Source organism: Oreochromis niloticus, linkage group LG3 (genome assembly GCF_001858045.2).
Source record: "Oreochromis niloticus isolate F11D_XX linkage group LG3, O_niloticus_UMD_NMBU, whole genome shotgun sequence".
Lineage (NCBI taxonomy): Eukaryota > Metazoa > Chordata > Actinopteri > Cichliformes > Cichlidae > Oreochromis > Oreochromis niloticus.
This window is the reverse complement of record NC_031967.2, coordinates 78,053,264-78,070,034: the sequence shown is the minus strand read 5'-3', so window position 1 is coordinate 78,070,034 and position 16,771 is coordinate 78,053,264. Positions and strand designations below refer to the sequence as shown.

The following is a 16,771-nucleotide window of genomic DNA, read 5'->3' as shown; positions in this document are numbered from 1 at the left end:
AATGTCAGGTTTCGAGCATCTAAAACTTTACTCAGTCTCTGTTGTGCTAATGATGTCATAGTGAACGCCTGCAAGTTCACATAAGCCACCACACTATGTTAGTTAGAACTTTTAGTGAGTGTTCTCTCCCTACATGTGCTGTTTCCTATATTATTTTGGCCACCCCTGCTGCATGCTGTGCACATTTAGGGTGCCTTGCTTCTGTTGGACTCAACCTCATGCTAACCTACATAAGTACCTGTCTTAAGAGAGACCTCTGCACAGCTCAGACGCCAGTTGCAAGAGCTCTCTAACATTAGAATCATCAGCTGTGACTTATATAGTGTTATTTCGGTACTTTATACTTCACACATTTTCAACGTTGTTTATATGGGGAGTTCCTCTTTTTGTGTCTATATTTATTAATATGCCTTGTGCACTAAAACTTCCTGTTTTTCTGTCTGGCTGAGCACTTGTTTGTGAGTAAAAACTGACCTCTACAAGCCTTCACAATTAAAGTACATAAAACAAGATAATGAGCCGATACACATTACAAATACTTCATATATACAGAGAAAAACCCAATAATCCACATTTCACTATTTTGTTCTTTGGTTCAGATTTGGATTCTGTATTGTTCTTTATTTATTATTATTTATATTTAGATTGTTTTTTGCTAGTCTTGGTTTGTTGTTGTCTGTTTGGGAGCTGACATAGTCTCTATAAATAAGCTTCTTTTGGTGGAGTAGCATCAGGAGAGAAGCTCCAGAGAGGCATCTTCCATGTTAAACACTAAAATATAACAAAAGAGATCTCCTCAACGTGTTGTATATTTTTAGTATTTCCTTATTATTTTGTCATAAAATAAATCAACCAAATAACTTAAGCTGTGTGACAGCACCTTGCGTTTACGCCAGGCTGTGAGCTGCCCTGAATCACTTACTACACCCCCTTTCACCCAATTTAATTTCTCAATCTTAGTTTAACTATTCCTGACCTTCTCCTTCTCTCGTCTGATCATCTCAAGTACGTCCTGTACCAAATTTGCTTCCTCTTTTCAAGCCCACATTTAATTACAAGCTCTAATACATTTGCCCTATATGGCTGTTCCGACGTGTTTCCTGTCAACTTAACAGAGTTATTCTCAAACTCAGAGCTGAGGTTCCCCTTTCCTAAGTCTGTATGTTCTACAAGAGAGCAAGTCGATAAACAAGTTTATCATCACAAAGGTTATTATAGATACAGGTCACATAGACATTTGCTTAGTAACCCTAAAACAGCACATTTCATGTAGCTAATCGCATATATTAACACCCCCCTTTTTGTGACACATCTCATGTGTTACAAACTCAAAATCCTTCACTCAGGTTAGGCAATTAAAAGAAAAGTTTAGTCCTATCATATTATGTATAAATGCTCCGGAGCTTCAAACCTGTGTTTAAGGAATGAAATCAAATTAATCATCATGTCAAATCCTTTCTTGGCTCCATCCACAGCCTGCATCCTTGAAACGTCCTATAAACAAAAGCCTGTGTGTTAACCAGAACATCACCTTTTATACTCACTTTCTCCACTTATGATCCAACCTGTGTTATAACCCAAAATAAACTTACACAGAACAGTTATTAATCATGTGTCCCCTCCGTTCATGGTAACTTAAGTTACATCAATGTTTCCCTTTTAGCATTTAGCATTCTATAATGTAATAACATAATCCAACCCCAGTAAATAATTTTCTCAACGCACACATCAATATCCCAAAATCAGCATCCCCAGATTTAAGTCTCCCACTTGTCCTGTTTGTCAACCTTTTATTTATTTCCCCTCTTGGTCCCATCACTCACATTCACTCCCATGCATTCACACATGATATTTTTGCTGATCTGCAGCCCTCTGCGCACGTCATCAGATGCTCCACATCAGCAAAATGAGCTCAATCATTTGTTTTATTTCGTTTTCCTTTTTAGAAAAATAGTTCTCTATACTTTTGACTGGATTGAATCGATCAATCCATTTTTAGACAGAGACTTGCCGCCAATCAGTCTCTGATTGTAATCAATTATAATTCTGTAATGCCCACCTGATTTTCGTACTTGGTAATTTTGTCAACGCCGTCCGTTCGCTCTCTTCCAGGCCTGCTTAGAACAAAAATGAAAAAAGAGAGCTGATTATTAGCTCATCAAAGTACAAAACAAAATCACCTGACAGGTTTTTTCCTGAGTGCACTTACTACTACAAAAATTTTTGGGGCCCCTCTCAGACATATCCATGTCTTAATCAAACACCCTCTCTGGAAATAAAACAACAGCCTCAAAAATCTGAAACAATCTTAAATTTCACCCGTTCAACACACCGAAAACCTCGCCAAAAGCTACACCGTTTCGTACACAACAATAACCCCGGTTAAGCACTTTACCATACTCAGATTCAGCCTAACACCTTACAACAATGTGTCAACACTAATTTATAAACCTCCTAATCAAATTTGCACCTCTGAACAATCTACCCCTCCTTTAAGGCCTCAATCACACACACACAGCAAGCTCCTCTGTCCACATTCACACAAGCTCTCAAACTTTTTCCATACTCAGCCATATCTCAACAATTTAACTTGGCAAAAGAAATACATGTTTAAACTTTATCACATTATTGAATTATTTTCATTTTCTTTCTATACTAATCACTTACTTTGATCAATCAGTGCAAGAGCACTCCTGAGTCACTCTTATAAACACTTTTCTTTTGTTTTTTCCATCTATTTTAAATCTTTCCATCAATTGTATTAACCATTCACACCATTCTCTCACTCATACAAGCAGCAAGCAGATCTTCATTGCATATGCTTATGTTCTTAGCCAGGTTTTAAATCAATATCTGTTCATTAAGCTTCAAGAGCTTGTCTTTATAAGGTTAATGCATTTTCTGTTTGTGTGTGTATGGGTATGTGTTATTTTGCATCTATGGCTTCGCAGTCTGTCAGACACCTTTCCAATTCCCCAGTTAAACAGTCAGTTTTCTTTTTCCCCGAATTACTAACCGAAACTTTTGATTTCCCACCTTAAATAAAATCCCTCCTGGTCTTCAGCCAGGAGCTAGGGCTTGCTTTTCAGGTTCCTGGACACATCATTCTGTGAACCATTCCACCAGAAACTTGCCTTAACTTATCCATTGATGTTACCCTCTAACTTTCTTCCGACTGCTGCTGTGGAGAATTGGTCCGGTTCTGCTTTACTCCTGAAAATAACAAAACTAAGACATTTTCATTATTACCACAAGTGCCTAAATGACCCATTTCTCTGTCTCTGGTCAGAAACACCAATTATGCCATGCATGTAAGCGTGTTCTTCCCTGCATTTTATGTTAATTGGGTGTAAACTGCTTCTTCATTAAATTAATTCATTGAGTTCTTCGTTGCCTTGCGATGTATTCATGTTAATGTACACTACGTGTCAGCTGTTTCTTCATTGCATCCTATATATTCATATTTAATTTATGCATTTCACCACTGAACTTTAGATTCAAACTATCTCACTTCTGATTCATTTCAAAAATAATCTCACATGTAACAATTTGTATGTGTGTTTTCTATTCATTAAGGTAATGACAATTATTTTCGTTCATTATTCTTACCTTTTCTAATGTTTACCTCTTTGTTATGCTGTGGTGGACATCCCTAAACAATTCATGAGTTCAGGTTTCAATTTTCAATCCAATTATATCCTATATTCTCGCAGTCAAACTCGTCCAGCTTCATCTCTCACTGGTCCTCTCTGCACAATGTCCTGTTCGGGCTTCAAAGCTCCAGCAACCACAGTCTCAACTCAGCTGTTGTCTTCTTCTCTGTTTCTTTACAGTCTTTCTTTCAGATTAAGTCCCAGCATGACAAAATATCACTCAATGTCCAGTGCTCTTCCACAATTCTTTATCCCACTGTTCAACTGCCCAGCCTGTATTTTCACAGTACATGTTGCAGTACTCTTACATGCTGCTGCTGGTCGTCAGTCGTCATCAGTGTCAATGGATCAGTGGCACTGTCGTTTGCCTGCTGTATTCAAGTCCACGATGTTCTGTCGGTCTTCATCAGGCGATTGACTGGCCTTTGAACTTCTTCTCCGCTTCAGGGACAAAGTGAGAGATCCAGCCGCACAATTTCGAGCCAAAAACTGGCTTATTCTCCCAATTCTTTTAATCTACTTTTCTGCTGCTGAACTCAAGGTTGCAAAGTTGAAAGACGCCCACCTGTATTGACACACTAAACCATATAATTAGTATTATATTCATTTTTTCTGAAAGGCTTCATTTGCTTCATGTGCCTAGAGTTAACTCATCTATCTCTCTGTGTTCTTTCTGTACACACTCAGTTCCTTTTATGGGCATGCAGAGTTCCTGTTCACTATTTCCTGTCACTGCAGCCCCGGTACACAGAGCCATATTTCCTGTTCTTCAAACTAATCTAACTCCTTTGTTTGTTTGTTTTTTGTATTTATAGTCTACAGGCCCTCTTTTATTCTACTAAATCTTAGTCTAAAAACAATATGCCTTCATTTCACTCACACACATTTTAATAGCGCTCTTTCACACATCACCATTCTTTAGGTCAGTTTTGTAGCATCAGTCACACAATAATTTCTTGAGTGGGTGTACTAAGTGCATATACTTATGTGTTTTTAAACAGAAAAATAAACTCAACCTCTCATAACATCACTCAAAGTCAAATATCTTCATAGACCCACAAGTAAGCATATTATTTCCCTAGTCAAAAGTCAAACCGTTACTCGCAGTAATTTTTAATCTCACAGCCTTTGTGTTTTAAAACTAAAAAGAGGAAGGAACAGCGCCCAATTTAAACTGCGCATGTTGTCACTCAACAACACACACACAGAAAATGTAACTGTATATATTATCTCAAACTGAAACAAAACCCATCTAAAAATCCTAAAACATCTTACTTCGACACCCCAAAACACACATCGCTTACAGACATCTTTATTAATTAAATTATCTCAAATTCAATTTCAGTTCTCAGAACCCAGGTAACGGTCTTAAGTATCAACAGTTTATGTATCCTATCTCAAAACCCCTCAAAAAGTCATACAGTCATGGCAAGAAATAAACTTTACTTACATATTGTAATAAACAAAACCAGCGTCTTAAGTACATGCATCAGCAATGTCTAGCAGTCCCTATTAACTTCCTCATACTCTATTGACCTCTCAGCTGCCTTATTTGCATTCTCACACACACACACAATCTAAAAATAATACCAGCCTGACTCTCAGACTCAGACAAGTCTCTTAATCTATTTACACAGACGTCCTATGATTACAACTGCACAGATTTTAGGCCTCTCATTTCAAAACCTACACAATTTAGACAATTTTTAAGTTAACCCTCCAAGGGACAAACTCCCTGAGTTTTTTGTCATCAATTAAGCCATTATCCCGTCCCCGACGGTGGCCCGATTGCTAGTGCCCTAACTGACTTTAAAAGCGTTAACCAACCCAAACTTTCCCTGAAGCTCTATTTGTGGCATCTCACAGCCAAGGCTTTCTCGAAATTTTAAGTTAAAGTTTCACGCCCGAAACCGGGTTTCTACTGACCAAAAAAGTGCAAACCACCGTCCCGGACGGTAAACTGACCCAGTCAGTAGCTATTTTGGACCGTCCTCAGTTGTCCACGATTGCCAATCGAACTATCCCGTCCAACGGAAAATCCTGAGCGTCCCCAGAAAATTGGGAGCGTCACCTCCGAACAATGCACTTGTTAGACTCCCAGAGTCCCGTTCTATACAATTTAATTATTTTGAAGACACCCCGAAAATCACAAACCCACCATATCGGTGTCCAAGCCCGGCTTTATAATCAATTGAGACTTTAATGTCACCAACTTCACCAATTACCTATTATTCTAAATCCTCTTTATTCTAAATCCTCTTTATTCTTTGCTTAGCAGTCCAACTGCTTTTCCTTTAATCAGTACTGTCACTTAACCTTACATTATCATTACTTCGACTTCAATTTCTCATGAGATTTTCACCAAAATCAAAACAGACCTTTACCAGTAATTTTCAGTGAGTAGACTTTCAATTTTGTCAGAACCAATTCAGCACTGTTTGGAAATAATTCAACAGGTAGTGCCTTACCTTTGAATAAGCCGGCTTATGTCCACTCACTTCGACCACTGACTCGTGTCTGCCTGTTTGAGCACCTTGGACCCTCTCGGTCTCAACCTCCAACTCTCTCTACTCAACCTCGGCCAATGCACCAAATGTTACGGGTTCGAAATTGAGGATGAGAGCAAAACAATGATAGTCCAGAAAAGGTCGTTCAAACAATTGATTTTAATGCACGCAGCGTGGAGAGGTGCAAACTGCAAAACAGTTGTACATCTCTGCCCAAAATACACTCTAGATTGCTTTTATAACATCAGGGTATTGTAACGCCCCTTCTTGCGTTTACAAGCAAATAATTTGCATGTACAGAACATTCATGTATTTTAAGAATTAAATGCAAACACAGAAGTTCCTCCTTGTGGCATACTCTTCCAAATATGGTGATGATCTAAGGCCTTTGAGGTCACCATGGACTGGACATCCTTCCGTCACCTGTAACTAAGCAAACTCAAATACCACAAGAAGCTGAATACATTCAGGCCTTTGCTCAGCTACTATTTTACTGTACCAGTATACTCAGCATATGAGTTATGATACATATATATTTAACTCAATCATTTTAAAGTAGTTATAACTGCACCTGTAATAAACATGTTAATATTTGATTATGATAACCCCTATAATATAAATTATAACATAATGCCAGCAGCTTCAATAAACACTTTGATGAAATGATAATTAATGCAATGATAAGATGATGGTTATGTAAAATAATCCCTGTAATTCCACACCAGCCTCAGGCTCAGGTTGAAGAGGTGCTCCATCACCCCACACAGTTGGTCCGCGCAGGACCTGACGACCCTCGAGCTGATGCCATCTGGGCCCACTGCCTTCTTGCCATTAATCCTCCTCAGTTCCCTCCGAACCTGGGTGGTTGAGAGAGACAGGCTGGGGCCTTGTGTTGAGTGTGTATTGGATGCTGTTGTTGGGGGTGGGGAGGAGTGAGCAGGGTGAATAGAGGAGGTGTGAAGTGTCAGAGGTGGAACAGCAGCAGTGGGGGTGGGTGAGTCTGCAACCGATGTTGGAGACTGCCTCATGGCTGAATCAAATCTGTTGAAGAAATGATTCAGTTCATTTGCCCACTTCACATCCCTCCCAGGCAGAGAGTTCTGATGTTTGTGGCCTGAGATGGTTCTGAGACCTCTCCAGACTTCACTAACGTTGTTTTGCTGAAGCTGGTTCTCCATCTCCTTCTTGTAGCTGTCCTTCCCAATTCCTTATCAGTCCTCTCAGCTCTCTCTGCACCCTTTTCAACTCCTCTTTGTCTCTGGATTTGAAGGCCCTCCTCTTCTGCTTGAGGACAGCTTTAATTTCTGGGGTAATCCAAGGTTTGTTGTTGGAGAAACACCGTACAGTCCTGGTAGGTACGGTGTTATCCACACAGAAATTAATATAGTCAGTAATGCATGTAGTAAGGCTGTCGATGTCCTCTCCGTGGTCGTCACAGATCACCTCCCACACAGTGGACTCAAAACAATCCTTAAGAGCCTCCTCGCTCTCCTCTGACCATCTCTGTACTGTGCAGGTGGCTGGTGGCTCCCTGCGCACTAAGGGCTCATACACAGGGACAAGGTGCACCAGGTTGTGATCAGATCTGCCCAGTGGAGGGAGAGGTGATGAACTGTATGCCTCTTCAGCATTGGCATACAGTAAGTCCAGTGTTTTATTGTCTCTGGTTGGGCAGGTCACATACTGGGTGAAGGTGGGCAGTGTGGAGTCCAGTGAGGCATGATTAAAGTCCCCTGATATTATGAGAAGGGCTCTCGGAGAATGTGTTTGCAGTCTGCTAACCACAGAGTGGAGAGAGTCACAGGCTGCATCCGCGTTGGCTGAGGGGGGGACATACGCTGTTATCGCGATAACATGCGAGAATTATTTGATGAACTCTGTGTAAAGTTTATCTTATTAAACGGTTTGGTGTGAAAAATAAGCAAATGGTCTCACAGCAAGTAGTTTGAGCCATTATTTCCGATTCAAACTAATTTAAATGTTTTAGTGGTACATGTGGAGGTTTATCAGAGGAGGAGACTTGGCTGCTCTCGGCACGGTTCATGCAGCTCATTAAAAACTTAAATGAACTTAAGGAAAAATGTTTGATTTTTCTTAAAAACAAGATGTGGGCATGAAGTTTTCAGACAGTGTGTTTAAGATGCTTTGTGATTAACATCTCACACATTCCAATAAAGCAGATGTTCCTGCATTGCGACAGTAGTTTGCTGATGTGTTCATTCCCCCAACCATCTGCAAGACTCTCATGCAGCACCAATTTGAAAAGCAGCCTAGTGTGAAAGTCTGTTCATGGCTCTACAGGTTGCCTGAGCACAAGAGACAAATTGTGCAAAAGGAATTGGCTGAAATGGTGAAAATGCTGTTATCATAGGATGAAATGAGGATTTGTTCCTCAGTGTTTGGTCTCCTATGCTTATCTGTTTGCCAGATGATTTGTCCCAGCTGTTGAGAGGGGCCAGTTGTCTTTAAGGTGCTTCCAGGTAATTAAGAAGTGAGCGTAGGGTTTTATACGGTTCTGTGATGATTGTCACAAAGTGAAGGTCTCATGGTTTGATGCTTATCCCATGCCTCCGGTTGACCTGACTGAATAAGCACTGCTTGTTTTTATGAAGCAGGATTTAACTAACTCCTACTGGCAGATTCCTTTGTCTGCAGAGGCCAAAGACCAAAACAGCCTTCTCTACTCTGTATGGTTCGTACCATTCGTCACACTTCTGTTAGGCATGTTTGAATTTTTCATTTTTCAGCACCTCCTGTAGTGATAGCTGCGTCCTCACACTGCATATGCTGTTTGCTACCTGGATGATGTTGTCATTCATAGTGATACCTCGGTGGAGCATGTGCAGTGGGTGGTCACAGTCCCGAAAGTGTGTGGTTGGATGGAGGGACCTAGAGTATTTGGGTACCATTTGGGAGCTAGGCATGTGGATCCACACATAGATAAAACAGCAGCTATCGCATCCTGCCTGTGTCCCAATGCAAAAAAGAACATCCTGATAATAATGAATTACAATATTCCCGACTACAACTAATAAATACCTGAACGAGTTTTTCAGCATCACTCTGAGACAGGATATTCAACCCATTCTAACTCCCGACGCGTAAAATACTGACGATTTGTCACGTCCCTTAACTTCTCATGCTGACGCTAAAGGTACCCTTCCACGTTTTTATGCGACGCTGTGGGTTGTCAATTCATTCCAATATGAACCCGCTCGCGGCGATCAGAGACGCTTCGAGCAGAGGCTCCAGCCATCCATTTACTCCAATAATAACCCCGTCACGGCGAAACGTGATGCCTTGAAGTACAATCTAACTGGAGAACCGGGGACCCTCTCCGGGAACGGGTTTTTTCTCCCTAATTTAATGCTTTCTTTTAATGACATCGTTAACATTTCTCAACAAAAGCACATGAAAGTCACACTGATAATTCAACAATAAAATCGCTTCATTTTACAAAGTGATTCACGATCTGAAAGTGCGCAGATTTAACGTACATAATCCTTTGTTGGGTTTATTATTTTTATTTCACACGTAAAACACATTTATAGATTTATTCACCATTCCTGTTAGTTTTGGATGCGCTCGGCTCCAACCAATCAGACGCAACCGGTGTAAGCAAAGGATGATGGGAGAACGGAGAGACCCGTTAAGAATAAGAAAAGGAGGCGGAGTTGATTGATTCGAATGTAGGTATGTAACAAATATATGACTACAAAGTAGTCATATATTTAGAGTAGTGATGGGTAGATGAGGCCTCGTGAAGCGTTTCAGCACATTCCCCAAACTGTATCGATACTGTGTCGACACAGTGTTGCTGTTTTGCTCCATACTGACACCTGCTGGACCTTAAATATCATTGCAGGGAACTTACTTGAGACTCACAACAGACACTGATTCAATGACATAGTCATACGTGTATACACTGTAAGGTATTGTACTTTCCATGGAATCATTTTATATGTTTTACATTGCAAATATTGTAGACATCTTTAAAATATATTGTGAATGACATAAAGTAAAAATTAAAATGAAAGTATTGTGAATATAATATTACCCATTTAAATGTAATTGATTCAGAGTTTATTATAAATTTCTATTCAGAAAAATAAGTTTATCCAATGTTTTTGCATTCAGTCTATTGCGGGGGGTTTTTCACACCATTTCCCCAGCTTTGGAAAACTCACAGGCACAGATGAAGCTGGGGTACACAAAAACTGTAAAGTCAGGTGGAAAAGGTTCTGATAAGATGTCTTCCTCATCCCCCAGTACCTTAAAGGATCCTCTAATCTTGGAATGTTTCTCTCCGACACTCTCCACAATACTAAGGGGTTGGCAGTCCTTTATAATAAACTTCAGGACTGCCTGGTCCAGAACAGTCTTCCTAGATGCTTGATTTAAAAATAATAAAACACATATTAATAAAAAAAAAAAAAAGTGTTGATAAAGCTGTTCAGTGTCAATATAGGCCTACCTGTGTTCATTCTCAGTGTGTTTGTCTCCTCATTTTCATGTTTGGCTCTGTAATGCCTCTGTAACACTGAGGAGGTGCTTTTGTTTGTAAGAAAGCTCCGCAGAACAGATGCGACATTTATCCTGCATAAAATGAAATAAATAATTTACACTGCAAGTCACATTGCTGTTTTTCCTATTCTGATAGATTACACTGAAACAAAGACAGACAAACTATTTGCAGTTAAAAGATCAAAATGATCCCACACAGCAGAAACATTTCCATTTTGTTATGGAAAGATGTGTATTTTTATTTATCTTTGCGAGAGTCAATTTGTGGGGGGTTTTTGGTGGCGACTCGTTCCGTTGACAGATGCGGATGCGGTACCTTTTAAACACAGCTTGGCGCGTTGGTAATGAGCGATACAGCAACTGTATCGATCACGTGACTTTTTCTTAAAGCGACGCACGCACCGATACAGGCATCGCTAGGTGAGCTTGATACATGCGCCGGTGCGTCAGTGTTGCTGGACCCATCACTAATTTAGAGTAATAGCTTGATGTGTGTTTCAAAGGGTTTTTTTCATAAGAGCTTCAAACAAACAGGTGACTGATCTCGGAAACGATTTAATGCATTTAAAAATGGCTACAGCTACCGTCAGCATGCTTGCTAGGTACAGTACGGTAACGACTACACGTGGCTAGTGCAGCATTAGCCATTTAATCCAACGATGATCATTAAATCTATTATAAACATTTAAGGACTTGTGTGTTGCAAAATAGCCTCACATGGTGTGTAAAGCAGTTTTTGCGCTAATAGTTCTGCTAGCTCTTTACAAACCTATGATGCTAACGTTAATTGCTAACGTTAACCGGAGCGCCAAGCTTCAAGCTGCTGACGAACTCTATCAAGACATGCAGGTAACCTTTTTTTTGTAAATGTGATGTAGTGGAAACAATTTGTAAACAGTGAACACACTTGTATAATTTGTTGTACGTATTATATTATTTGATATATTTTTTTTATAAATTTTATATATGTGTATATATGTTTCAGTAAGTAAATATTCTTCAATCTTTTCCCCCCCATTTTCCGCAGATCAGCATCAATGTCAACGTGAAGAACCGAGTTATGTTGCCAGTGTCAACCCAACAAAAGGCACTTTCACAATATATAAAAGAAGGTATTCCTTTTTTAAAGTTTACTTTTCTGTTTGTTATAGTTGAGTTAGGCAGGGCTTTTGTGCAGTCCTAAGAAACATACTGCCTAGAGTGTTTTTCACTTTGTGGAAGAGTTTCTTTATTTTTTTTTCTGTTAGTGTTTGGAACTGAGGTGCTTCCTCAGGAGCTGCTTCAGTTGTTGGAGGATGGAGAAGAGGACGCAGCCATGACTTGTGAGACGGCGTCTGAGTCAGCTACTACTCACTGGGCGATCAGAAACATGGTGTCCTTGCAAAAGCGGAAAGAGACCAGGCCTTGTCTTATAGACAATATGTTAGCTACTCTGGATCCACTGTCACACCGTGTGTGTCAGTGTGGCAAACAAGTAGTTGTGAGGTGTCTGGACTGCCTGCCTCTTCCATTCCTTTGTGCTGACTGTGATATTGCAGTTCACACACGCTTTGTCCTGCACAACAGAGGCAGTAACAGGAGGGTTTTTGCAGTCTTCATAAGTCTTATGCATTTCTTGCTATGTACTATGAGTGGTTGCTGTTATTGTATTTTTATTGTGTATCAGTCAATTTCCAATTCTTTTTATATATATATTGTGTGTTTTTAATGTTAGTTCGGCTGTTGCCTGTGCAAAGGCCAGACCATGTGTGTGACTGCCCAGCAGGTAACGTTGAGGTTTCACCCGGCGCAGTTGTGGCTCTTGTAACCATAAATGGTAAGTTGCCCTTTTGTCACACAGTACATACACAATAGATGTGTTTGCAGGTTTTAGTGCAAATTGTACATTGCTATCATCATCATCATCGTTTATTTATATAGCACTTTAAAAACACACAAGGCTGACCAAATTGCTGAACAATAGAAACATAATAGATACATATATAAGAATTGCTATCTTGGTTTGAATTACCCTCGGCCCGCAGTATATGTGGGCATTAAAGGTCATTTGGATTTACCAGACCGCTTTGAAAACAACATGAAAAAAATGAATGCTTTTAGCATGACTGAATTTATCCTTATCCTTTCTAAAGGCCGTTATAACCTTGCACTGCCAGTGGTGAGCTGCACCAGCTGTGACCTAATGTGGTCCCCCTCAGTTAAGGACATCCTGGGTAGTGGATATTGGCCTGGCACTTTAAATTTCTGCACCCTGTTTTCAATGGATGTCTTTCAGTCTTTCTATGACATTAAGAAGGCTGGATCAGGGATGTCACTTAAGGCATTTGTCAAAATGCTGGATGAAAGAACAGCCCATTTTGGAAGGGTGAGTTTCTAAATTTGCCAAGTTTAAGGAAATTGTGCAAATCAATGTTTATGATGACTGTCCTTGAATATTATGTTGTTTGTCCTCTACTTAAAAGACTGGCCGAATATCAGCTGATGCCTTCAGTAGAAGTTTCTTGGAGTGGAGTGCTGTAAAGTTTGAGGTGGACTGGATGTGCAAGGAGCCATGCTTTAGCTGCCCTGCCTGCACTCCAGACGTGCTTGCCGTCTCAGTTGATGGAAACCGTAAGCTTTATCGCTTTCAATCAAATACAAGGTACCTTATGCATTGTGTACATAAATCAAATATGGCTTTGTAGAAAAAAGTATTTTAATGTTTCTTTTCAAACAACTGTCACTGTGTCCGTTCAGCACTTCAGAGCAGGCAAACTTTGAAGGTGTCTTCATTGAAAAAGATGAGGAAGTTGCTGAGTTTATGAAATACATCCAGAGACACACAAATGATGTAAGAGACTCATATATATTAGTGCTGTCAGCGTTAATCTTGTTAAAATGACATTAATGCCATAACCATATACACATACGTGTGTGTGTGTGTGTGTGTGTGTGTGTGTATAAATACATATGGATGGGTGGATATTTTTTTTTTTCTCTTGGTGTTGTTATAATACTATTTACTTTTTCTTAATGTATACTTAATTTTGTCACCATGTGTATTTTAAAAAAAAACCAAAAAAAACCCCATGATTTTTATTTTGTGTTATCAGTGCTGTCCTGGGGAGATATGAGGTCTTGTGTGACTTAAGGCTAATTCAGCTAATTGTTATGCATTTGTTTTAAAAAGTCTGTCCCTGATAGGGCTTAATCATGTCATGTCTTTTATGTTAAAATCTTTGAGTGTATAGGTCCCGGGGAAAGGGTTGTGCGGATCTTCATCTTGGACAGCAGCAAAGGAGTCGTCCAAAAAGTCCACTGGGAAGTTGGATGAAGAGGGCATGGAAATAGCTGTTTGTTGCCACGGAGTCCTGTTAGCGGCATTAAACATGTTTCGAGGGTAGATCTTTGCTTACCCTCTTTTTCTCCAGAGGAAGTTGGCAGCTAACGTTCCAGGACATATTACGTTCCTTTGCTCCGATGTGGCCTGCAAATATTTCCCCTATTTAACCAAGGTGGCTCAGCAGTGCCCTGAGCTGAGGAACCTCTTGTCAATGCATCCTTTACTCTCCGTCATGCATGCAAAGGCTCACATTTGGAAATGCGAGGTATACTGCAGCTTGTAGTTTTGGATTAGTTTGAGACATTTTGTTATAAGGTTGAATGAATTTAGCAATCATGTATTGTGACCTTTCTATAGATCAAATGGGGAGGTGCGTTTCAGGATGGGGCCGGTTCTACAGTTGGAAAAGAGGTGGGACAAGTAAACAGTTTCCTGTCTAGGGCGGCCATCACAACGAAGTACATGTCTAAAGCAGGTATGTGTCTGTGTGTGAGATTCCACTCAGTCTCCTGCTCATTAATTCTTATTTGTATACTAACTGAAATGCAGGGCGAACAGACATGCTGACCCTCCTGGCTTTGGGGTGGAACAAAAGGAAAGTGGAACAACTGGGCCGCAGTTTGAGCCAGAGATATCTCAAGGTGATTTTTTTTTCAAAAACCATTTTAATGTGTGTGGTAATGGGGGAAAAACACCAGTACTGTAAAAACATCAATGTGAATGACATTTATTAATGTATTCTTAGATCATAAGGATCCTTAGAGAACAAGTGGAGAGCCTGAATGCGACCAAAAATGAGCTGGGTGTGGATGACAACACACTGCAGCAATGGGTGGCCGATGTGCAGAAATGGGCTGAAGGTGAGTCTCAATATAACGCACTCATGTATAACAATAGGACCCACCATGGCCTCATTAAAGAACTTAAGGTAGAATTAATATCTTTCTGACAGTGTCAACAAACAATGAAAAATAAGCCTTGTAAAAGCAGAATTTATGGCAGAGTTGTTGCGTTTGATCAAATTGGATTGGACCTGGGTTGAAGTGATGTCGTGCTAGTTGGTTTTATAAACCTGAACACCAACATACTTGTTATCTCATGATAATGCAGCACATGAAGGCTACAGATGTTTTATAATGAATATCATCAAGTCAGTGATTACAGAGTCCACTGTAGTTTGGTGACTGTTACTCATCCTGTATTCTGATTAATATTCCTCTCACTTAGAAACTGATCAAACTGATGGCAGCCTTGGAGCGTTGCAGGCACGCTTGTCGTCATCATCAGAGTGCGAACACAAAGTCTTTACAGACAAAATGGTGTCACGGTTTCTTTGAAATGGACCGTTTGATGCTCAGTTTGTACAACTTTTACAGCTACTTTGTAAACAGAATAAAATCAGATCCAGGTTTGTTTAATCTGGATGTGATGCGTGTTCTAGCAAACAAATTGATGAGTGTAGACTAAAATGTAACTATATACATTATGTGAAGGTGTGAATTTTTTATGATTATTTACCGATAGCAACAAGAGGCGACACAGAATTCGCAAAGTCATCTTAGATGAGAAGAAACGCTTGGCGGCTGCTGTTGACGACTACAACAAGCTTGCTGAACCAACAAAGCAAATCGTATCCAGTGATGCCCTCATGCAGACTGATATTTGGCCCTGGCAGAGCACAAGTGAACGTAAGCTCTTGATTTATAAATATCCTTTTTAAACAAACTCCCAGTATCTGAGCAGTAGTTGAATGTTTTGTTCTTGAATCATAACGTGCTACTATGTTTTCCCATCTGATGTTGTTAAACTGTAGCTGCTGCTGACCTCCAGACAAAGAGAAAGGTCTTTGAGAAGGTGATGGCTGTGAGGCGCCTGAGAGAGGAGGAGATGATCCTTTGCAGGGAGATGCTGCATCACTGGACAGTGTTGCGAATGCGATCTGTGGTGTTGGGGACAATCTCCTCAGACTGTAAGCACATCTTTTATTTATTCATTATTTGATGAATCGATTGAAAATGAGAGCAGATGCTAAAGTCTTACTGGATCTTTTACCTATATCTAGATTGCTAGCTAACACTGCCTTCTCCCTTTAAAAAAAAGTTTAATTACAGGATCCTAATTCCTTGTGTTTATGAGGTGAGGTTTTTGTTTGTTTGTTTTTTTACTTTACTCATATTTATTTTTTTTGTTCTTTTTACAGCCTCCCTTGTTGGCATGTCGGAGGATGCACAGAAGGGACTCTGTAGCCTGGTTTTAAAAAAACAAAGTGAACTGAAAGCTGAAATGCTCAAAGTAAAGGACACGTGCAAGAGAATCTTCAGCCACCAACCACTCCTGGAAATGGACTCGGAGGAGGAGGAAGACATTCCAGACGATGCCACTGAGAGTGATTTGAGCACTTCTGATGAAGACTGGTTGTGTCATCATTGATGTTATGTTTGGTAAAATAAAAAGTTAATCACATCTCTGTTTAATGTGATTTTTACAATGTCTGTTTTAGAAATTGCTTATCATCAACAGACCTTTTACATTTTGAGAAGAAAAATGTAATTCCCTTGGTGCAGTTGTTTACCCTGAATCATTCTTTCCCATCTAATTTAATGACTAGTGTACATGTTCAGATACAATAACATAATTTAATTCATAGAATGCTTTCTGTGCTGCTCAAATTACCACAGAATTTAAAAGCACCAGGCAGCACACTCATAAAGAAATTTTTGTTCAGTGTTTTGTCGAAGAAATCAACAAGTACAATTGAGATGTTC

At 39.8% G+C, this 16,771-nt stretch overlaps 1 protein-coding gene across 2 annotated transcripts; it reads left to right on the top strand.

The window, feature by feature from the left end:
* Positions 1-10,915: 10,915 nt before the first annotated feature.
* Positions 10,916-16,469, top strand: LOC102081513 (uncharacterized). Of its 2 annotated transcripts, none has more exons than XM_025905359.1 (13): positions 10,916-11,533; positions 11,712-11,796; positions 12,399-12,500; positions 12,817-13,049; positions 13,147-13,325; positions 13,421-13,514; positions 14,179-14,271; positions 14,364-14,481; positions 14,556-14,647; positions 14,752-14,866; positions 15,234-15,694; positions 15,820-15,975; positions 16,207-16,469. In XM_025905359.1, exons 1-11 carry the CDS (start codon positions 11,402-11,404, stop codon positions 15,341-15,343), a joined length of 1,353 nt encoding a protein of 450 aa, XP_025761144.1. In that variant the 5' UTR covers positions 10,916-11,401; the 3' UTR covers positions 15,344-15,694; positions 15,820-15,975; positions 16,207-16,469. The 2 variants fall into 2 exon arrangements, with proteins under 2 accessions (XP_025761144.1, XP_025761145.1); XM_025905360.1 differs by having other exon boundaries at positions 10,917-11,533; positions 11,932-12,500.
* Positions 16,470-16,771: the final 302 nt, after the last annotated feature.

Bases quoted from the DNA above. Each gene is read 5' to 3' on its own strand.
- LOC102081513 (XM_025905359.1), top strand. From the start codon at position 11,402: ATGGTGTGTAAAGCAGTTTTTGCGCTAATAGTTCTGCTAGCTCTTTAC. The intron at 11,534-11,711 runs GTAACCTTTTTT...CATTTTCCGCAG, and splicing joins AACTCTATCAAGACATGCAG to ATCAGCATCAATGTCAACGT. The intron at 13,515-14,178 runs GTAAGAGACTCA...TATTTAACCAAG, and splicing joins TCCAGAGACACACAAATGAT to GTGGCTCAGCAGTGCCCTGA.